The sequence below is a fragment of the Budorcas taxicolor genome, chromosome 23 (genome assembly GCF_023091745.1).
Source record: "Budorcas taxicolor isolate Tak-1 chromosome 23, Takin1.1, whole genome shotgun sequence".
Taxonomy (NCBI): Eukaryota; Metazoa; Chordata; class Mammalia; order Artiodactyla; family Bovidae; genus Budorcas; species Budorcas taxicolor.
Genome location: NC_068932.1, coordinates 50,460,855 through 50,483,839, shown reverse-complemented (window position 1 = coordinate 50,483,839; position 22,985 = coordinate 50,460,855). Strand labels below are relative to the sequence as shown.

Genomic DNA, 22,985 nt, shown 5'->3' with positions numbered 1-22,985 from the left:
CCTGCTCCAGGCCCGCGGCGTCCGGGGGTGGCCGGCTGCCCTCCGGCGCCCACCCCGACTCTCGGAGAGGCCCTCGCCCCTGGAGAGGAGACCACGGCGGCCGGGGGTGGGGGCATGTCGTTCAGCAGACAATATCAAGTGCCCGCTCAGGTGCCCTGTTAATAGGATTCCTTTACGAGCAGATGGATTGCGAGCACAGGCGGCTTCATCTACTAAAAGACGACATAAATCTCGGTGAGAAAAGGGAGGCTGCGGGAGGTTATCAGCACACAGCCCCCGTGAAAGGCCCGCCTCGGAGCATTAGCGGGATTAATTCATCTTTCATAAGAGCTCGGAGTGAGCCCCATGATCTATGGCAACAACCAATTTCTCACTACGGGCTCAAGGAAAAAAAACCGCCCCGGCCCCAATCGACTACACAAATCTGCTTTTTAAAAATGGTCTCGCATTATCTGAAGTGCTGCTCCCAGAGGTAGTGTTTGAAACGCGTGTTGAGCCAAAAGAACCCGTAAATCAGCGGGGAGAGTTCTGTTAGTTTTAGACGCGGTGGGCTGTAATTATCTGGAATGGCATTATGCCTCCATCACGGTAATTACCGTTAGATTATCCTTAAGCGGTGGTAATAAAGAGAAATCAGCCTCACACTAATTCCCTCCCCCAAAATGTGTGTGAACGGAGCGGCGGGGCGGGCCTGCCCGCAGAGCAGGAGCGCCTGCCGGGGGCGGCCAACCCACAGGACCCCACGGCGGGTGGGCCTCCACTAGACACGTGGCCCTGGGGCTTCTCACACCTGAGAAATCCCAGACTACCGACAGAACGGTAGAAGCACATGTGCTTTTCTCAGTAAGATTTTCCTCCTGTTAATCATCAAGACGAAAGGAAAATGAGCAAGTCCTGGAAACTCAGACGACGTCAGACCCAGCGGAACACAGACGCAGGCGATTCCGCGGGGCAGAGCGGGGGCCCCAGCCTGGGTTCACCTCGTCCCAGCGACGCAGTGCCACGGTGCAGAAATCTGGGTCCCCACAGAGGCACCCCGCCTCCTTCCCCCAGAGACGCTCTGCCCTCTGCCTGTGGCGGGCAGGGGGCCCCCTCGGAGCCCGCAGCCCCTGCCAGCCCCTCCCTCAGAGGGTGTGCATGTCGAGGGGGGGACCACGGCTGAGCCCCTGAGGTGCCCACCCATCCACCCACCCGCCTTAGCCCCCATCACGCCCTCGGGGCTCAGCAGGAGAGAGACCGGGGGGACCCCAGGCACTCTGGGCCTGGAGAGGGTGCCCTGCAGAACAGAGCCCGAGGGTGAGGGGTGCGGGCGCCCTCGGAAGAGGCCACAGTCCTGGGAGGAGTGCGGGCCAGGAGGTGAGCTGGGCTCGTAGAGGCTCTGGGTCAGGTGCCGGGCCTCCCTGCAGCGAGTGGCCTCGTCCATGGGGCTCCTCCGCCCGCCCAGGAGGACGTGGTGACCGTCACGGATGACCTCCTCTGAGGACTGCCACAGTCCCCGGCCCCAAGGCCACAGGGCAGTGAGAGGACCCCAACCTCCGAGTCAGCTGCAAGTGACGGGGACGAGGGGCGCTGGGGGGGTCAGCTGAGTCTCCGGGGTAACAGTGACGTACCATGCACGTCCACTTCGGGCTGGGTCACCAGGTGCGTCCCCCCTGGTGGGTGTGGAGTGGGACAATGTCCTGGACACCGGGCAGCCCCTGGGGGGCAGCGGCTGGGGCAGCGGCACTGAGAGGGAACCGGCGGGCTGGGCACCAGCAGAGGCTGCCTGCCAGCCCAGGTGCCCACCAATCCGGGGCCGCACTTGCCTCGGCCCGTCACCATTCAGGGCTCGAGTGGCCGATTAAAGGAGAAAGTCGCAAACAAAGATACTGAGCTGCTTGGGTGGGAGAAAGGGGGGCTACCTCAAAGGCTCCCCACCCAGCCCTCAAGTCCTCGCTCCATGAGGCCCTGGGCCCAGCGCTGCCCACGGGCCGTCCAGCCCCTGCCCTGACCAGGCGAGGTGCCCTGCCTTCCCTGCTGAGTGCACGGATCCCGGACATTGCCAGGGGTGTCAGGGTCCCCCCTGCAGAAAAGCTGATGAAATACCAGAGTCTCCTACTTGGCCAGTTCAGGGATGTCCCTTAAATGCCCCCCGGACCCCTGCAAGCTGGCCCTCCTGCTGTCAGAGGCCGGGACCTTGCCTGTGGTCCTGCAGACCCCTCTCAGCCTCCCCCGAGCTGGCACCATGTCCACTGTGGTCCCCGGTTACTCTCAGGCCGGGGCCAGTGCTGGCTGTGGGGGAGCCAGGGGGAGTCTGGATGGGGGTGAGGCCAGGAGATGACCCGACCTCTCAAGATGACTTCTCAGCCCCTGCTCTGTTCCCGGGAAGCTCAACCACCCTCCTGCTGAATGCGGCTCTGGCCAACAGCCTGGAGGGATGGCAGGGCCCATGGCGGGGGGGCGGTCAGGGGAGGGGGCGCCGTCAGGGGAGGGGGCGCCGAGGAAGGAAGCTTCCGGAGCTCCCCCACCATGCCCTCCCCAACCCGCAGGGCAAGAGGGGACCATCTCTGGGGCAGGGACTGTGGCGGGTGGGGCGGCGGGCTGGGAGGCGGCCCCTGACATCAAGTCCTTGGCGGGGACAATGGATGGGGAAGCTGTGCCTGGCGGGACGAGGGGCTCATCCTTCATGGAAGCGGCCACAATTCCTTCACCGCAGGAGCGGGTCATAAAGCAAGTTAATAAAGCCATGGCCTCGCTGAAATCAAGTGCGGGGTGCGGGGCGGGGCAGTAGCAGGGGCGGGGTGGGGGGTGGTGATGCTCTTCCAGAGTTGGGGGAGGGGGTGGGGCGGTGCCCAGCTCTCCTCAGTCCCCCAGGCTTCACGGGTCATGTCCCACTCTGTGTCCACAGGCCCCCCAGGGAAGGTGATCCGTCTGGGTCAACCTGTGGATTTCACCGTAAGGAGGCTCCAGAGACACTGGTTATTACAACATTCTCTAAAAGGACTGGGATCCAAAATTGCGTGTGCAGCGTAATGGAGGCATAAAACCAACAAAACTGTGCAAAAGTGCCCGCGACGCCCAGGAGCCGCACCCAGGCTTTCCGACTGTGTCCCAGCAGTGGCGAGAACCAGCCGCACCTCCCTGTGCTTCCGGAGCTCTGTGGGGCAGGCACCCCAGGGCCTTCCCTGTGGAAGCGCGGGGGCTGCTCAGCACATGAGGACGGGGAGAGCCCCCAAGGGCCTGCGCCCCCACGCCCCAGCGCTCCCGTCCGGAGCGTGACCGACACGCGGAGCGAGGTTTGCTGGGAGCCCCGAGAGACAGTCCTCCTGCACCCTCGGGGGAAGGGTCTTCTCTGCCTGGGAGTGACGATGGCTGGAAGGTTCACCTGCTTGTGTCAACCATGGGTCCTCCAGCCCTCACCCGAGGCCACCCTGCCAAACCCACCGGGTCGGGACCTCCAGCAGAGCAGGACGCCGGGGCACGGCAGCGCAGGATTGGGGTGAGGACATCCTGTCGCGGCGTGTGACGCATTCTCGGCCCCGGCCCCGCGCTGTGCTGGCCGCCCCGGCAGTGACCTACCTCGGGGAAGTAGTCCTGTGGGAACTTCTCCTTCTCCAGCATGGGCGTGCTCTCCAGCGTGTCCGAGTAGATCTCCTTGCCGGTCACCTTCTTGTACTTCTTGGCTGGAAGAAGGCCCAGGATGACTTCAGTTCTGCACCCCACCCCCAGCTCAGGGCCACAGGGTCCCGCGTCCCACCCGGGCAGCCCTGTGCAGGCCAAGGGCCGAGACCCCGGGCAGGCAGCTGCTCCTGGGAACCCGGGGCCCATAAATTGCCATCCCTGAAGCTGGACCCTGAGCCTGGATTTCATCACCCTCAGAGCGCCTGGCCTCACGTTTACGGGGCTAGTTGGCCCCCTGAGCAAACGGCCGCATTTAAAAGGGCTGTGGCGCTACCGTCCACTCGCGCTCCAGGTGAATTTAATCACATTGATCTCCTCCTGCCATCACTCACAGCCAGGGAAGGGGAGTCCTCATGTGAGACTGGGTGGGGGGCGCAGGCAAGGTGGCGGGGAGCTCTGGGCCTGCTCCCCGCCCGCCCTGTATCTGGCCGACCCCTGCACACCCAGGCCAGGATCACTCCCTTCACAGACCACGGTCCCTGAGTCCACCGAGGGGCTAAACGCATGCTCTCACTGGGCTGGGGGGCAGAAGGCTTCGAGCCCTCCCCACACGGCGGCAGGGAGCCCGGCAGCAAGAGAGCCTGCTGAGACCGCCCCGGGAGCCCCCACCAGCTGCAGGGGCATCACACTTTCCCTGCTCCCAGGGCACGGGGGAAGGGCCCTGGGGTGCTTGGGAGAAAGGACGCAACGGGCCGTCCTGCCAGAGTGCCCCTGAGGCCCGGCCCCATGTCCAGCGAGCGGCCCCGCTGCGCTTTGTGGAGCAGGGCCCGCCCCACAAGCCCCGCGAGCCCAGGGAGCCCAGGGATGACGAGAGCTCCCCCACCCCCCGGGGCAGGGCTGGGGCCGCCGCGCCTCCAACCTTGTCCCCAAACCAGCGGTCCGGGCCCCTGCCTACGGGTGCCTCTGCACCTCAACTGACCCCCCAGCTCCCCACACCGCCGCCTCTGGCTCCCCACCAGCCGGCGCCTGGGGGAGGCTAAACGGACAAGGGCCCCGGATGGAGGAGGCATCTGCTCCAGAAAGGGAGCACGGAGGCCAGTGCGCAGGACAGGTGGGGTCAGAGTAGGGGGGTCACAGAGCCCTTAGAGCAGGGCGGGGCTGAGCCGGCGGGGGAGCCAGGGGCGGCCTGGGCCCCCACGCCATCTGCGGAGGGCATGGGCCACATGGAGGTCCGGCCCCAAGGCTCGCCGGAAGGAGGGCGGGGCTGGGGGCTGAGGCAGGAGGCCGTTCTGCTGAGATGAAACCTGGGTCCCTTGAGGAAAGAGGAGACTGGGGAGGGGTGGGTAGGAGAAGGCCTTGGTCTTTCTTAAATAAGATTTTATTTTTAGAGCAGCTTGGGGGTTACAAAAATTGAGCTGAAAGTGGAGTGTTCCCATCCTCCTGGTGGCTCAGACGGTGAAGAATCCGCGTGCACTTCAGGAGACCCAGGTTCAGTCCTTGGGTCGGGAAGATCCCCCGGAGAAGGGCACGGCTACCTACTCCAGTCTCCTTGCTCGGAGAATTCCAAGGACAGAGGAGCCTGGCAGGCTACAGTTCCCGGGTCACAAAGAGTTGGACATGGCTGAGTGACTAACTCACTTTCATACCTTCCCAACAGCCTGCGCTGGTGGGCTCGCCCGTGCTGGGGGTCCCGACAAACGCAGACATCACAAATGCACATATCCACCACTACAGCCTCTCAGAGCACTTCCACGGCCCTGAAACCATGCCCCACCCAACCCGGTTCAGCCAGCCTCACTTCTGCTGCCTCCACTGTGGGTGGCCTTCCCCAACAGGCCACGATCCCTCAGGAACACACGTTTGAGCTTCCTCCGCGAGTGTCTGTGTCTTGATAGTCATCTCATTTTGCTGCTGGAAAATATTCCAGGTCCGGATGGCCCACAGTCTGTGTATTCTTTCATCTATGAAGGACACACTCTGGTTACTTCCAGTTTTTGCTAATTATGAAAAGAGATGCTTTAAACATCTTTGTACAGGTTTGCGTGTTGCCATTAAGTTCTCTATTTGGGTGAATGCCAAGAGATGTAAGCGTGTCTGTGGCTTTTCAAGAACTTGCCGAGCTGCGAACCACAGAGGCAGGACTGCTGTGCTTCCCCACCAGCAACGACGGGGACTTCCTGCTGCCCAGAGCCTGCCAGCATGCCGGCAGACTTCAGGCGTTCTCACCGGGGTGTGGGGGCTTTACCCTGCATTTCCCTGGTGGCATGCGATGCTGGATAGCTCCTCATCACATCTGTGTATCTTCTTGGCTGAGATTCTGTTCACATCTTTTACTGTCCAGTCACTCAGTCGTGTCCGACTCTTCGCGACCCCATGGACTGCAGCACGCCAGGCTTCCCTGTCCCTCACCTACTCCCGGAGCTTGCTATAACTCATGTCCATCGACTTGGTGATGCCATCCAACCATCTCATCTTCTGTCGCCCTCTTCTCCTCCTGCCTTTAACCTCTCCCAGCATCAGGGTCTTTTCCAATGAGTCAGTTCTTCACATCAGGTGAATAAACTATTAGAGCTTCAGCTTCAGCATCAGTCCTTCCAATGAATATTCAGGATTGACTTTCTTCAAGACTGACTGGTTGGATCTCCGTGCAGTCCAGGGGACTCTCAAGAATCTTCCCCAACACCACAGTTCAAAAGCAGCATTTCTTCGACGCTCAGCCTTCTTTATAGTCGAATTTGCACATCCATATATGACTACTGGAAAAACCATAACTTTGACTATACAAACCTTTGTCGGCAAAGTAATGTCTCAGCTTTTTAAATAATGCTGTCTAGATAGCCTATTAAAAAGCTGAGACATTACTTTGCCAACAAAGGTCCATCTAGTCAAGGCTATGGTTTTTCCAATGGTCATGTATGGATGTGAGAGTTGGACTGTGAAGAAAGCTGAGTGTTGAAGAATTGATGCTTTTGAACTGCAGGGTTGGAGAAGACTCTTGAGAGTCCCTTGGACTGCAAGGAGATCCAACCAGTCCATCCTAAAGGAAATCAGTCCTGGGTGTTCATTGGAAGGACTGATGCTGAAGCTGAAACTCCAGTACTTTGGCCACCTCATGCGAAGAGCTGACTCATCGGAAAAGACCCTGATGCTGGGAGGGATTGGGGGCAGGAGGAGAAGGGGACGACAGAGGATGAGATGGCTGGATGGCATCACCGACTCGCTGGACATGAGTTTGGGTAGACTCCGGGAGTTGGTGATGGACAGGGAGGCTTGGTGTGCTGCAATTCATGGTGTCGCAGAGTCAGACATGACTGAGCAACTGAACTGAACTGAACTGAGATTGGTCATAGCTTTTCTTCCAAGGAGCAAGCATCTTTTAATTTCATGGCTGCAGTCACCATCTGCAGTAATTTGGGAGCCCAAGAAAATAATGTCTGTTACTATTTCCATTGTTTCCCCATCTATTTGCCATAAAATGATGGGGCTGGATGCCATGATCTTTATTTTTTGAATGTTGAATTTGAAGCCAACTTTTTCACTCTCCTCTTTCACTTTCATCAAAAGGCTTTTTAGTTTCTCTTCACTTTCTGCCATGAGGGTGGTGTCATCTGCATATCTGAGGTTATTGATATTTCTCCCGGCAATCTGGATTCCAGCTTGTGCTTCATCCAGCCCAGCATTTCTCATAATGTACTCTGCATAGAAGTTAAATAAGCAGTGTGACAATATACAGCCTTGACGTACTCCTTTCCCAATTTGGAACCAGTCTGTTGTTCCACGTTTGATTCTAACTGTTGCTTCTTGACGTGCATACAGGTTTCTCAGGAGGAAGGTGAGGTGGTCTGGTATTCCCATCTCGTTAAGAATTTTCCACAGTTTGTTGTGATCCACACAGTCAAAGGCTTTAGCATAGTCAGTGAAGCAAAAGTAGATGTTTTTCTGGAACTCTCTTGCTTGTTCGATGATCCAACAAATGTTGGTAATTTGATTTCTGGTTCCTCTGCCTTTTCTAAATCCAGCTTGAACATCTGGAAGTTCTTGGTTCACATACCGTTGAAGCCTGGCTTGGAGAATTTTGAGCATTGCTTTGCTAGCGTGTGAGAAGAGTGCAGTTGTGCGGTAGTTTGAACATTCTTTGGCACTGCCTTTCTTTGGCTCACTTAAATTGTGTTGTTTTCTTACTACTGAGTCTTAAGGAGTTCTCTTCATTGGAGAGCAGCCCTTTTGTGCCTTTTCAAATACTTTCTCCCAGTCTGTGGCTGGTTTTCTCATCCTCTTAACGGAGAGAGAACATGTTTTTCACTCCAGTGAAGTCCAGCTGACGATTACTCCTTTGATGGCTCACGCTCTTAGCGTTGTATCTAAAGAGTCATCACCATACCCAAGGTCGCCTACGTTTTCTCCTACGTTGCCATCCAGGAGTTTTGTAGTTTCACACTTCACAGGTGGGTCTCTGATTCATCGAGTTAATATTTGTGCAGGTATGAGGTCTGTGACTAGGTTCACTTTCCTTGCATGTGGACAGATCCCAGCACCGCTTGTTGAGAAGACTGTCTTTGCTCTATTTTATTACTCTTGCTCCTTTGTCAAAAATCAGTTGGCTTCGTGTGTGAGGATCCATTTCTGCTCTCCGTTCGATCTATTTGTCTGTTCTTCCACCAACATCACGCTGTTTTGATCGCTGTAACTTTATAGAGAGTCTTGAAGTTGAGTAGTGTCAGCCCTCCAATCTTGTTCTCCTCCTTCAATACTGGGTTGGCTATTCTGGGTTTTTTGCTTCCTCTCCAAATAAACTTTAGGATAAATTGATCAGTACCCACAAAATTACTTTCTGGGACTTAGAACAAGCTTGTGTTGAATCTAAGGATCAGGTTGGGAAGAACTTGACAACACTGGATCTTCCTATAAAGGAACATGGACTCTCTCTCCACTTACTTGGGTCTTCTTTGATTCCGTTAATCAGATTTTATAGTTTTTCTCATGGAGATGTCACCCATATCCTTTAAAAATGACCTAACTTGTCTACTTATGGCCGTGCTGGGTCTCCGTGGCTTTTCTCTAGCTGCAGTGGGTGGGGGCTGCTCTGGTTGCGGGCACGGGCTTCGCACAGGGGTGGCGTCTCTGGCTGTGGAGCGTGGGCTCTAGGGCCGTGGGTCCCAGCAGCTGCAGCATGAGGCTCAGCAGTTGCGTCTCCCGGGCTCCAGAGCACGGGCTCAGCAGGTGCGGCACTTAGGCCTTGCTGCTCCGCGGCGTGTGGGGTCGTCTCAGCCCGGGGACTGAGCTTGTGTCTCCTGCGCTGGCAGGAGGACTCTTCACTACTGAGCCACCAGGAAGCCCCAGTGTCGCACGCATTTTGCTGGATTTTTCCCCAAGTACTTCTTTTTGGTATGTGAGCTATGTTCTTAACTTCAAATCCTCCTTGTTAAATGCTATCAGTGAAAGCCCTTGACTCGTGCTTATTAACCTTGTATCCTGCAACCTTGCTCACTGGCACTAGCTTCTGCTGCTACCGCTGTTGATGTCAGTTCCTTAGGATTCCCTATATAAACTAGTCACCTAAGGCGTAAGACATCTTCCTATCCTAAGACTTTCCTGTCCTTCTCTTGTCATGTCACAGTAGCCAAGATCTCTGGCGTGGCGTGGAAGGGAAACGGTGAGAGTGGACGCCCCAGCTCGACACTGGCCTTGGGGGAAGCATCTAGACGCAGCTTTTCGTTGGCGAGCGTGACTCAGTGAAGAGTCTCTGCGCTGCTCTTTATCCAGTTGAGGAAGCTCTCCTCTATTCATAGATTCCTGAGTTTTTATTACAAATGGGCATTGTATTTTCTGAAATATTTTCTTCTACATCTATTGACACAATCATGTGATTTTGTTCTTCAGCCTATTGATGTGATGGACTACATTGATTGGCTTTTGAATGGTAAATCAGGCTTACATACCTGGAATAAATCTGAATTGGTCACAGTGCATCCTTTTTCTTATGTGTTCCTAGGTTTGAGTTGCTAACATTATCAATATGTTGAGAATTTTGCTTTGTATGTTCATGAGAGATACCGGCCTGCAGCTTTCCTTTTTTGTAATATCTTTATCTAGTTTTGGAACCAGGGTAATGCTAGCCGTGTGGAATGAATCAGAAAGTTTTCTCTCTGCTTTTACTTTCTGTAAGAGATTCTAAAGAACCGGTATAATTTCTTCCTTAAACGTTTAGTAGAATTCACCAGTGACAGCATTTGGGTCTGATGCTTTCTTGTTTAGAAGGTTATTAAGTACTGACTGAATTTCCTTTAACAGATAATTCGTATTCTCTACTCCTCCTTGAATGAGTTTTGATAGACTGTATCTTTCAAGGAAGCGGGCCATCTGAGTCATCGAATCTACAGGCGCAGACTTGCTCACAATATTCCTATATTATCCTTTAGCGTCCACTGGATCGGCATGATGGCCCCGCTCTCACTTCTGATATGAATGTGTGTCTTTGTCAGCCTGGCTAAAGGTTTGCCAGTTTTGCTCATCTTTTCAGAGCCGGCTCCCGGACGCACTGGCTCTCTGCGCCGAGCGTCTGCTCTTGGCCTCGCTGCTTCTTCTCTTCTACCTACTCTGGGTCTCACTTGCTCCTCTTGCTCAGGTGTGACAGGAGGCTGAGGGGAGGCTGGGGCTGTCTGTCTCCCTCCCCATTGGCTGGGCCTCGATCAGACCCCAGCGGGCTGGACTCTAGTCAAGGGCTTTCCTTGTGGTCAGGCCTCTGGGAGACCTGACAGAAAGCTCTGGGCGTTTCACAACTGCTCCTCTCCCCTCCCCTGCCAGAGGCACGCAGGGATTTCCCTTGATCTTCGTCCTGGGAACCTGGTGGGGCTCCTGGAGGCCAACCCACGAAGGGGAGCCAAGGATGGCCGCGCGGGGCCGCCCTGCCGCGACCTGGCTGCTGTGTCTCTGCCTCTCTGGCCCGCCAGCCTCCCCCCAAGCCTGAGGGGCAGCAGTCTGTCCCGCGGCCTCGCTCCTCTGAGGGGTCCATGGAGAGTCACCTACTTTCAGCTGGTTTGGATCGTCTCTTCTGCGAGGCTGAAGTGACTACTTCCTTGCTCGTCTCGTGTCGGACCAGAAACTGGAGCCCCTTTCATCTGTCTCATCTCAACTTTCTAAGCATCTGTTAAAACCCAGGCTGTTTGTTCTTTAAAGTGTGTTCAAACTGCACAAACCTGGATTGCTTTTGCTGAAGCTCAATTTCAGGCAGAAATGCAAGCCTTGAAGAGCAGGGAGTGGGGGCCGGCGGCCACACCTGCCTGAGACTCCGGCCGCGCCCACTGCTGTGGGTTGGCAGGAACGCCCGCCGCGCCACGCCAGGCTTGTCTGTTCAGGGCATGACCACCGCCCGTGCTGCCACAGTTCTTGTCGCTGATACTGTGGAGGTCTTGCTGGAGTCGAACGTACATTTAAGGTACAGCTGTAAGCAGACTGTGGGCTAGCCAGGCACTTCATGATGCCTTTGAGGTAGTAAGACCGCATTTCTGCAAAGGCTTACTTGAAAAGAGCAGACGCTCACCAGAGGTGGCACCTGTAGGGCCGGAGACGCAGGTTCGTTAGAAGCAAAGCCTTTCTGCTGCAGCTGTGCCGGGAGCCACCGTGTCTGCACCCTCCTGCCACCCTGCTCACGGCCCCGCAGACATGACACCACGTCCAGAGCCTGCAAGAGCGTGGGCAGAGCAGCCCGCTCCCACCAGGTCTGCTGGGCCGCTCTCAGCCCCTGGGCGGGGCAGAGAGTCCGCAGGCGATGGCCTGGTGAACGCCTGCTGCGAGGACCCTGCTCTCAGGCTGATGGAAACACTGCTTCTCGGCCCGTGGGCATGCTCTGTCTCCAGAGTGAGCAGCCAGGACAACTCTGAATAGACTGCGAGGCAGGCCGCTCCCACCGTCCTCACACCTGGTAAGCATCGCAGAGGCATGATCCGGCTCCACGGCCCTGGTGCAGCTCAGAGAGCTCGACGCTCAACATGCAGAGTTGAGCCTGCCTGAGCGGTCAACACACACTCACCCTGCGGGCGGCCGGCCCTCAGACCGGGGCAGACCCACGGCCTCCACGCGTCAGCACTCGGGGGCCCTTGGGAGATGCACAGGGTTTGCCCAGTGAACACGGGCGGCGTTGTCCGCTCCGCCACAAACACGCTCTCGCGCACTTTCCTGAAGCACGCCGTCTGGCTGTGCTTTTCACTTCTTTCCCACTTTCTCACATTTGACAGGCACACAGATACAAACCGTTCCCTTCTCCTCTTAGCTCTGTTATAGGAAAAGCAGAGCCCCCGGCCTGAGCCGTGAGGGGTGGCAGGGGTGTGGCCCGGGGGTGGGCTGGCCGGGGCCAGAGGGGAAGCCGTCCGGGGTGGGCTGACATTGAGGCTTCAAAGACACAAAGCAGGTGTCCTCCCAAGTCCCTGCTGCGTGACCGCAGCAAAGCCTCAACCAAAACACACCTGCAGTCCTCTCGCAGGGACACTGGGCGGAAGGGGCCGGGAGAAGCCAGACCACAGGGCAGCGGGCAGGGTCCAGCAGGGCAGAAAATCCCAGAGTAGATGAAGGACAGCGTGGCATCTTACCTTTAAAGTCAAATTGGTAGATGTTTTTTAAGGATTCGTGAAGAAAGTAAAAGCTTCCTAGCGCCTGCAGAGCAAAAAGAGAAACCAAGTGAGCGGCCTCAGAAGATTCTAAAGCGGTCTTGCGCGAGAAGGCGAGTCCAACTCATGGCGGCCAGTCACAGCCCCTGAGCCTCGGCGGCCAGCGTCAACACCTCCCGACCTGGACACCTTGTGCTCTGGCCTCGAGCCAGGCCCCCGCGCCCACCCCGCTGCCCACGTCTGCTGCGGCCACCCTGCCCCCGGGCCGCCAGCCACAAGCAGCACCACCAGCCGCCCGCCAGCGCCAGGAGCAGCTCTGGGCGACCAGATCGGCCCAGCGCCCCCCTCAGGAGGCCAAGTGCAGGCCTGGGCGGGGCAGGATGGGGAACCCAAAGCCGAAAGTCACTCTTTTACCTGGAATTCAAACTTCACTTGGGGTGTGTGAGTGCACGCATGCGTGTGTGTCCGTGTGTGTGATGAGGCTCTGCAGGCACAGAATAAACAGCCCACGTGCTGCTCACCCAACCCCAGCTGTCACCAGCTGCCCTGAACCCTCCCCAAGGGGAGCTACGGCCCCTCCATGCCCACGCCCGAGGCCCGGCCTCTGCTTTCTGCTCTGACCTCGGACAGCCGAGGCCCCTCCAAGAAGCAGACTTGGGCAGCATGGGGACCCCAGGGAGCGAATCCTAACAGCCGCTCCGCTGACGTGGGCCTGTAAATGGGCATCCTTTCATCTCTGTGAGGAAAGTAAGCATTCAGAAAAAGGCTAAGTAAATAAACATGATTGCAAACATTTGAACTGTTGCCTCATTGAATGCAATAAAGCTAATATAACATTAAGAAGTTTATGATGAATGGAAATGAATTGCCAGTGTAGGGACAGAAACTCTAACTCATATGGAGTCAGAAAATCCATAATTAGTTCTAACGAGTATTTCAAGTCAAAGTGCCACCCAACTTTTCCGACTCCTGACCGACCCCATCGATGTGGTTCAGAGCCCGTTTGTCAGCAGCTTCGAGGACATCTGGAGGGAAGCAAGCAGGGCCAGGCGCCGGCCCGTGGGTCCTCTGACCCCACAACTGTCAGCAGAGTGTTCGTCATGTCGGAAAGTACTGACTCCTTGCCTGCTTTGCTAGAAACAATTAAAATGGTTTTTACATATTTATAACCCTGACTGTCAGGAGAGCCTGTTTCCTCCATTAGTGAAATGCAGCACCTGCTGCTGTGTCCACCGGGGCTCAGGCACCGGGGCAGACGTGCCCGGAGGCTGCGGGGATCCAGCGGCCGGGCTGTGATGGGAGGCAGCGTGAGCCTGGCTCTGGGGCCGTGTGACTCCCATGCGAGCACCAGGGGGAAGGCGGCAGGAGACATGGTCCAGGGGCCCTGGTTCCACCTGCCTGGCAGCGCGAGGCCCCTCAAGGGTCTGCAAACGCTGCAAACACTGTGCAGACAGTCTCCCACAGCGACTGAGTCAGCTGACGGCTGACGGGACCCAGGGCCGCACCTGGGCGCTCCTCTGCCTTTGGGGGGCTGAGGGCTGAGGACCACGAGCCGCTCTCCAGACACGCCGACCCAGAGTAGGGGGCAGGGCGCGGGGAGACCGCTCCCCACACTGGACAAGAAGCCATGCGTCCACAGACGTCCAGCAGACATGAAGCGCAGGTTTGCCAAGAGTCCCACAGATGAGCCACTGCCCACCCGCGGTGGGAGGTGACGTGGCCGCAGAGGCCAGCCCTCGGATATGCGTCCACCGGCTCTTATTGGCAAACAAATCGGATGCTCCAGGACGCACCGTCTCGGCGTGACGCCCTCACCTCCACGTCGGATCTCTGGCTTTCCTGGGGATGAGACGGCCCCTAACGCTTGAGTCAAATCGACTGAGGAAGGGCTGCAGGGGCAAGTGTGCCCTCCAGACGCACGGAAGAGGGAAATGCACACGTCTTCTCACACACACATGTGTCCCAGGCAGTCACTACGGGTGCTGATGCTGCAGGGAGCACGGCATGGCGTCCTTGAGCACACGTGAGAGACACACACATCCCTGCACACGTGTACTGTGTGCACGTGTACTAAGTGTGTGTGCATGTACTAAGTGTGCACACGTGTACTAAGTGTGTGTGCGTGTGTGGCACGCGGCTGGAGTTTCTGGGTCGCGGTGGGTAGGCACAGAATTCCACGTGGGATTCTACACAGCATGAGGGTGCCATGCTGACCCCGCTCCCCGCCCAGCGGTGCCTCGTGCCTGCTGCCCGCCGCCTTGCCCGGTCCTGGTGCCGGCAGGCCAGCCGGTAGCCCTCCGCGGCTGCAGGCCCACGGGCTACCAGCAGGCGCCTCCGCTGTGCTGCCCTCCCTCTGGAGCAGCCAAGCGCCTCCTTCCGGCACAGCGGGTGCGTGGGCCTCTGCTGACCGCCCTGCTCTCACCCGAGTCCGCCGTCCGTTCCCCGGGCACGACAAGGAACGTCTCCCGCGCCTCGGCTCGCCTCGTCGGTCCTCTGCGGCATCTTCACTGAGTGGAAGCTTTTAAGGGAGCCGAACGAGCCCACACCCCCTTCACGGTTTAGGCTCCCATGTCTGGTTTGGCAAGAGTTCTCTCGGACTCCATGACGAGTCTCACTGCCTCTGATACCCGGGCTGCTCAGAGGAGGCAGCATTTCCATGGAAACCGGCAGCATCTAGGTTCTTGTGAGGAGAGGCTGGCGAAGCAGGTAACGCCCACGATGGCAGAGCATGGCCGTCCTCGGGCTGGAGGCCAGCGTGGCCAGAGAGTCTGTGGTGAGGGGGGCGACCAGAGAGCGGGAGGCAGGGCCGGGCTGAGAGGGAAGGGGCGTAAGGCTGCTTTTTCCCACGCCAGGGACGTATCTGTGGGCAGGGCACAGGCACCCGGTGCCACTTCATCCACGCGGATTCCATCACTCCCTCCATGTGGTTCCCCGTCGTTCACGTGAAGGCCACGCTCCCATCTCTCCAGGGGTCTGTTCTGTGGGCTCTCGACTCCTCTCATCAGTCTATTTCTAACAGCACTTTTTCCTAGCTTAGCTTTATAATAAGTCTTCATATTCAGTAGTAGAGATAAATGCCCCGTTTTGCTTTTCTTCACAACTGCTTTTGTTATTTTTGGCCCTCTGTACTTCCAAGTGAAACTCCCCACCAGTTGCCAAATTACACCCAGACATCCTGCGGGGGTGCAGATCACACACAGCCTGCCCTGGGGACAGCGGACGTCTTCACGGCACTTGGTCTTCCTTCCCGTGAACGCGACACGCCTTGAGCCACACTCAGGTCTGGTTCACAGGGGGTTAAAGCAGAGCACCGCTCTAAGAGGGTCTATAACGTCAGGCCAGCCTTGCACTCCTGGCCCCAGGCTGGCTTGATCACGACACACGTGCTCACACTCGTTGAGTTCTGGCGGCTGGACTGCGTCCAGGGCCTTCACCTGTTCCCGGCCTGGTCCTCATCCTCGCCACCTGGTGACTTCGCTGAGCCGAGTCTGTGACGGCCCACCTGTGAGTCAGAGCAAGATTTCCCTGGACGCTCGGCATCCCCGCAGCGTGGTCACCTGACCCCGCAGGATGCCACTCTCAGCCCCCCCGGGGGCCCCGCTCCGACTCCACGGGCAGCCGCACAGGCTCCAGGCTCCGTCTCCCAGCTGCAGGCTCCAGTGTGGTGCCCCTGGGGGTCAGCCTCGGGCGTGGGACACACAGTTCCCATGCGCACGTCCCATGGCGGCCAGCCTCCTGGACTCGGGGCCCTGTGGCATCGCCCCCCTCTCCTGCTGGAACGCTGTCCTCCCTGGATGGGGCGTGCCCACCACCACGCCCTCCCCAAACGGCCCCTCCCCGAGTGACCACCGCTCACGGCACTGCAGACCCTCAGTCCCCGGCCCCGGGGGGCCCACCTCCTGCGCTGCTGCAGTCCCTGCACTCTAGCCCCTGTCCCCCCAGCTGCTGCGGGGCCGCCAGAAGCCTGGCCTTGTCCCCCACTCTCCGGTCACCCCCATACCACAGCCCCCCGACTCACAGAGCTCTGGCCACACTGGCCTCCGGCCCGAGGATGGCCAAGCTCTGCCACCACGGGCATTCCTGTTCTGCCACCTTCCTCTCACATGAGCCCTGATGCTGCACGTTCCCATGGAAACGCTGCCTCCTCTGAGCAGCCCTCCCGGACTTCAGCCCCTGCACAGCCTCGCCCTTCTGCGGTGCTGCCCACTCTGGCTGTGTGCGTATTTCCTTCTCTATCAGGAGGGGAGGCAGCTCCCTGAGGGGCCTGGTCACCTGAGTCCCCAGCACAAGGCCTGGCATTCGGCAGGAACCACTGGACAGTGAGACAGAGACATGCCCCCACCTCGCCAGGAGACGGGTCCACGGCTTGGAGCCAACGCGCCACAGGCCTCAGAGGACAAGCCAGCCCCGGCCTCACAGCAGTGCCTAGAAGCCAAGCTCGACGCACGGGTCACATGCCTTTACCAACAAGGGGAACGACCCTGTCTCTCACAAGGGGAAGCCCCCAGACTCCTGGTTTTAAAACAATTTAACAGATTGAGTAATAAATCAAAGCAAAGTTACTGCAACATTCATTAGATTATAAACAATAATAAATGAAACCAGGCTTCTGCTGCAATCAATGCGGAGCTTCACTGATCTTCTCCAGCATAATGAACTCGCGGATGGCCAGCCTAATTGGATGGGGCGGCTTGACTGCCCACGCTGGCCTGCATCACCGGAGGGCGGCCTGCAGGAGAGACTGCACACAGGTGTCACCGTCTCAGGCGCCCAGCCCCGCAGAGGTGGTCTGTGACCCTCGCAAACGAGAACTGACTTGTTCACAAAGTACCGACTCTCCAGGTCAGCCCCTGGGCTGCACTTGGAGTGACGGTCAGGCTCCCGCTGACCTCTGTGCCCCGCTCCCCGCGGCCCGCCCACGCCAGGGACGCGTGTAATTTCATTTTGTCTCCTGCCCAACGGCCAGCATCGGAAGTTAATCAAATTGGCTGTCCATTGTATTCATCTACGTACAAAGCTAATGATATTCCACTGCTGAATTAAAAAGCATTTTATAAAGCATGCACCGTGCGCTGAACCCTTTCACAGCCCGCCCCGCTGTCCCCTCAGCATCCATGCCCCCGGCAGGCCCTGCGAGGTTAATGCGCCGTTGACATGTCTGATCACCAAGGCAAGGAGGCCGCCACGTCAGCAGGCCCTGCAGACACGGGCCACGGAGAGGGCGCGTCACCGGGTCCCGAGCCGCCTGGGCAAGGCCCCCTCAGGCCAGGATGGCCCTGTCAGGGCACCCGCCCTGCAAACCACCAGGGCGACCTCGGGCAGCGAGGAGTCCGGCCTGAGAGCCTGCGGACGGGGTGAGGCCTGGGACGGTGACCAGGACTCTGGATGGAAGGCCAGCTTCTGAGCTGGGGCACTGACCCCGGGACATCCTGAGAGCAGACGGGGCCTGGGCGATGAGCCCAGCGTTCCTGCCAGCAGCTGGAAGTGGACATCGCTGTGGCCTGAGGTGGGGACAGCTCAGAGGGCAGGCGTCCAGCTTCAGACGAGCTGAGGCTGAAATGGCCCCAAGACGCCTCACAGGGGCGGCAGGCCCGGAGTCCAGGACAGAGGTCTGGCCCCGATGTGAACACAGTGGTCGCCGTGTGCAAAGTCCTCAACAAAGGTGCTGCGCTCCCGGGAGAACCAGAGCCAGGGTGAAGGGCAGGGGTAGGTGAGGGCCCAGGGTGCAGGGGTGACAGGCAGCCCTTAGGGACACGCACAGGTCAGCGGGGGTCAGGCACGGTGGGGAAGAGGCAGGGCGGGGCAGGAGGTGTCCTCGAGCCGAGTCTCCAGGGCGCAGGGACACTGAGGGCTTGGGAAGGGGTGCTGACACTGAGCCTAGCTGGGGGCAGGGGCGACGTACAGGAAGTTCCAGCTCGAGGGGCTCCTCGCAGCCTGTGGCCCAGGCCAGGGCCTCGGGACTCCCCAGACTCACGCGGCACCCGGGGAACACTTCAGCCGTCCCGTCCACGGCCCAGCCCGCTCCCCGCAGAATCACTCATTCTGCTCAGCACAGTATCTTGGACCTTCCCTTTCAGAAGGGAAAGGTTCCTGCCTCCGCCTGACTTAGCAGGTTCCAGCCCGCCTGGCCGCGGATGGGAAAGAAAATCTGTCCACGAGACAGAATTCCCTCCCAGCGACGGAGCACTGCAGACCCGGAGCCCCTCCGCGAGCACCCCCAGACCCCCTTCAACTCTCCACCACCATCTCATCCTCTTGAGATGAGAGTCCTTTGCCAGTATGAATGCTCTTCTCAGTATTGCAAACAGAAAGCTTCGATAATAAGCAAAGGAAAACATCAGACTCCACATGACTAGTCTTTTTTATGAGATCTGCTGTTGTCTTCCCCATGTCTAAATGATCAGCAAAGCAAATCGATAAACTTTTATGCCAATTAAATGACGAAGAGTGTTTGCATCGTAATTAAGGCAGCTCTGACTTCATCTTTCGTCTTCTGAAAATCATTAGCTCTTCAATTACAATTTCATTCTTAATGAGTGTTCTGGAGAAAGCGCATCCCAGACAGAGGACAGTTAAGTGAAAACGCACCTCAAGGGCCACCCAAACTGGGAGACGCTGTTTACAAGATGCCTGCGCTGTGGAGACACCTGCCGCAGTAAACGCGAGGAGGATTTAACCGATTCTCAAACGCCACCTCCACTGGGAAACTGCCATCTACTTCTGCTTCAAATAACTTAACGCCGCCCCCATTCCACGGAGATGCTAACACGGCAGCACCTGCAGAGGGCCCGGCTCACGGCCCCGGCCCCTCAGCCCTCCTCGCCCGGGCCGTCGGGGGGGCACCGCCATCCCCTACTGCTGGAGGGTCTCGCGCCTCCGTGGACACCGCAGGCCGTCTCCCCGCTGCTGGGCCCCGCCACGCCTGCCCTCCCCCGGCCTGCGCTCCCTGCCCCATGCTTCCCGCCGGCAGTGTCCGCTTCCTTCTGGCGGTCGCTCCCTCCCGCCAGGAGAACGTCCTCCAGGATGCGTCCCCTTGGACCGGCCCGCTGCAGCCGACTCCTTTCCGGCTGGTTTCGCCCTCCATCCTGGACGCGGGACTCTCCCTCGAGGCGTGGCCGCGGCCGGGGGGATGGCCCTCAGCATCGCGGTCACCACTGTCCCTCTCGGGACCTGTCTTCCCCACGGCCGCTTTCAAAGGGGCCCCCTGGTCCAGGGTTCTGTTCAGTTTTGCTGTGACCTCTCTGGGCGCTGATTTTATCTCCTGAATTTGTGTATTTGTCCCTCGTCTGTTGGTAAACTGTCACTGTTTTCTCTTCAGAGTGGCGTCCCCTCGGCCACGTCGGCGGGACCACAAGGCGAGCGCTCGCCTCTGCCCCACGCCCGCGTCCTTCCAGACGCTCTCACGCTGTCTGCGGGCCGCCCGCAGCCCGCGGGCCGCCCGCAGCCCGCGCTCCGCCTGCAGCCGTGTCTTCCGCTCTGGGGGCTCCAGCCTCGAGACTGCGGGCGCGTGCAGCGGCTCTCCCTGGTTGGGGTGCTTGATCCAACCGGCCCTCGGAGGTCTGTGAGGGGCCGCGCCCGCGTCAGGAGAGCTCACGAGGCCCTCGGCGCGCCTCCGGGGCTCAGGGCGCCTCCAGCTCCCAACGCCTGCTCCGCCTTCCGCAGCCGGGGCCGACCTGACCCGACTGTACCCTGGCACACCGGGCTCAGGCCCGGCTTCCTCCCCGGCCGTCTTCTGGGCCGAGCAGCACAGGGGGCTCCGACCGGTTCCGGAGCAGAAGCCCGAGCTCACCTCCTGCGCCAGCTCTTCCTGTTTGGGGAGGTGGTCGCGGGGGCTGCCTCCCCCGGCCCGGGCGGAGCTAGATCAGTGGACCTCCAGCCAGATGAGAGGTTAGAGGCACCCCACGACCCGTCACCGCCCGGGGCCCCGCCAGGGTGGGGGACAGGCCTCACACGTTACAACGTGGTGCAGCGGGCGGAGGCGCTCGGCCAGGACAGGAGCCCGCCGCTCGCAGGGAAGCCTGGCCGCCCACCTGTGTGCACGGTGCTCACAGGAGCTCCGCCCCCCGCCGGCCCCACCCAGACAGAGGCGGAGGCGGGGGCGCCCACGCACGCCACGCCCACATCATGGGGCGGGGCCACATGACAGACACGCCCCTCCTCCCTGCCCCCTTCTCGGGCCAGACCACAAGGGCCCCCGACCGACACGGGTGGGACCGAGGCCCAGGGAGGCGGTGCTGCCCACCCCCGGGCGCCGGGGCCCTGGCCATACTCAGCTCCGTGTCCTTTGGGAGGGCAGTAACAGAAGCCGTGTTTTCCTAGCACCCGGGGGAGACGAGGTCAGGAGCGTCTTTCCAGGAAAGAGGAAACAGCGGCCTGTGTTTGCCGATGGGGAAGGCCAGTGGCGCTGGTGGGGGGCTCTGATGGTCCCTGCTGGGAGGCCGGGGGGACGCCAAGTCCCAGCCACGAGCCTGATGCCCGGGGCAGTCTGGGACAGGCAGACGCGGCCCAGGAATGCCCTTTCCTCAGAGACCAGGACCTACGTGTCCTGCTGCCACTGGTCAGAGCTGCCCCCCAGTGGCAGAACCACGTGGGGAAGGGTCCAGGTGTGGTGGGGGGCGATGCCGGTGGGAGGGGACACGGGGCCCAGGGGCCGAAGGCAGGTCGGGGAGGGGCAGCTCCAGGCCTCGGTGGCGAGAGAAGGCGTCCTGGGGTGGGGGGTGAGGGGTGCTGTGAGCCTGGGTTTGCTGGGTGGTCTGGAGGGTCAGGGGGCTTAGGTGCTGGAGAGACTGCAGGGAGGGTGGGAGGGGCTGCTGGGGGCTGTGAGGGCCGCCTGTGCGCAGGCAACACTGAACACTCCAGGAGTCACGAGGGCGGGGTGCAGCCTGCAGACCCCACCCCCCGCCGTGGGAAGACACGTGGAATGTGAACAGGCACCCGGGACTCACAGCTAAGACCCCAGCACTGCGAGCCTGCCACCCCCAAGCCAAGGCGCCACCGAGTGCAGCACGCGGCCCCGCCTCAGCCGGGGAGCCCCGCCCCCTCGCCCCGCCCCACCAGAGGCCGGCGACCCCGAAGCCAGTGGGCGGGCCGCCCCCCACTCCTGAAGCCAGCGGGCGGGCTGCCCCCTACTCTTGAAGCCAGCGGGCGGCCGGAGCATGGCCACCCGTCCCAGGAGTGTCCTTGGGCGGCGTCCTGTCGAGAATGCGCCTGGGTCGCTAGCCTGTCCTACCCTGGAAGGATGCACTGGCAGGTCTGAACGCGTGGGGCTCAGGACGCGTGTGACTCTCCTGGTGGGCGAGTGGCTAAGACGCTGTGCTCCCTGCGCAGGGGCCTGGCTCCATCTCCGGTCAGGGGTCTGGACCCCCACACCGCAGCACAGACCAAAGGTCCTACCTGGTGCAACCAGGACCCAGCGCAGCCAAAAGAACTAAACACCCAGGAAGAACAACATGCGTGTGTCCCCTCTCTTATCATCTGCCTGTGTGGCCACGGAGGGCCTCAGGTTGGGCCTCCAGACTGCCCACCAGGTCTGGTCACTAGTGTCTCTGGGCCTTTCTGTCCCCAGGCCCCCAGGCTTGAAGAGTGGGATTGTGGGAGGACTTTCCAAACAACCCTGGCAAACAGCAGGTGCTCAATGGAGGCAGCAGAGCTGGTGACGCCTCAGCACAGCCGTTTCTGCCAAAAGCACACAGCTCAGCCCAGTGAGTGCTGCCATCCACGGGTAAGGACACTCGAGCCTAGCAGGAACAAGTGAGCCGGAAAGCGAGCCTTGAGGTCACCCTGAGGAGGGACGCCCCGTGGAATCAGAGCCCACCCGCTGTGGGAGCCGCGTCTGTCCCCCTGCCCCCATCACGCTCTGATTAACCCTGCTGTATAACAGCGCCGGGAATTCCATTTTTCCCTGTTGAGCCATACAATCAATCATGCTGAGTTTTTATTACGTAACCTCCTCAGAGGGAAACGGTCGGAGGTGAAGCTGTTTGAAGTGCTCTGACGTGAGCGGGAGGAGTCTGTCCACGTGCTCCCCCTGGAAGGGGCGGTCTCAGCTCCATTTACACATCGTCTCCCCAGGCAGTGCCTGGACGGGCGGTGGGGGCCGCTCTGACTGCAGGAGAGCTTGGGAGATGAACCCGAAGGAGGCAATGGGCTGTGACTTCCCACGAAACATGCGAGACCCCCAGGTCCTCTCATCTAAAAGGCGCCAGTGACACCCACCCGGCCCAACCTCCCGCTGTCGGTCACCGCACGGCCTGGACACGAGAGCGCCCCCAAAACCTGGGGCTTCTGCGGGCTGGCACTGGACACACGCGAGCATAACAGACACAAAAGTTACACCTGAAAGATCTCCGCTCCAACTTCTGGTCGATGCGCTCAGCCAGAAGGTCAGAGCGCGGAATTTGCTGGATAAATAAATGTTGGTGGGGCGGATGAATCACCGGAGAATTGGTGCATGGCAGTGAATGAATAACCTGCAAATGCCGCCCAAACCCCATTATTTCCGCTTCTCCCGCAGCCTGAGATTCATGTCCCCGCATGCCGCCAGTTCATTACCAACCAGCATCATCCCTCTTCTGCACTCGCTGGGCAGTGCGCGGCCCCTGGAGGGCCCTTTACTGCTTAATTCCCCATCATCCGCTCCACTGAACAGCTTAATCTCTGCTTGTATGATCAATACTATATCAGTGTAAATTAAAATGACAATTTTAAAGTAATTAAGCCTGTTAATGCTCGATTCAAATGCCATTATTTGCACAAGGGATCGAGGAGAAATCACACGGTGTC

General features: G+C 59.3%; 1 protein-coding gene across 1 annotated transcript in view; it reads right to left on the bottom strand.

Moving 5' to 3' along the window:
- INPP5A (inositol polyphosphate-5-phosphatase A) overlaps window positions 1-22,985 on the bottom strand; it is a 151,422-nt gene that overhangs the window by 36,810 nt on the left and 91,627 nt on the right. The window contains exons 5-6 of the mRNA XM_052660644.1: window positions 12,186-12,249; window positions 3,559-3,662 (exon numbers count right to left, since the gene is read on the bottom strand). Of these exons, the coding sequence (XP_052516604.1) occupies window positions 3,559-3,662; window positions 12,186-12,249 (168 nt within the window). The remainder of the gene's footprint in view (window positions 1-3,558; window positions 3,663-12,185; window positions 12,250-22,985) is intronic.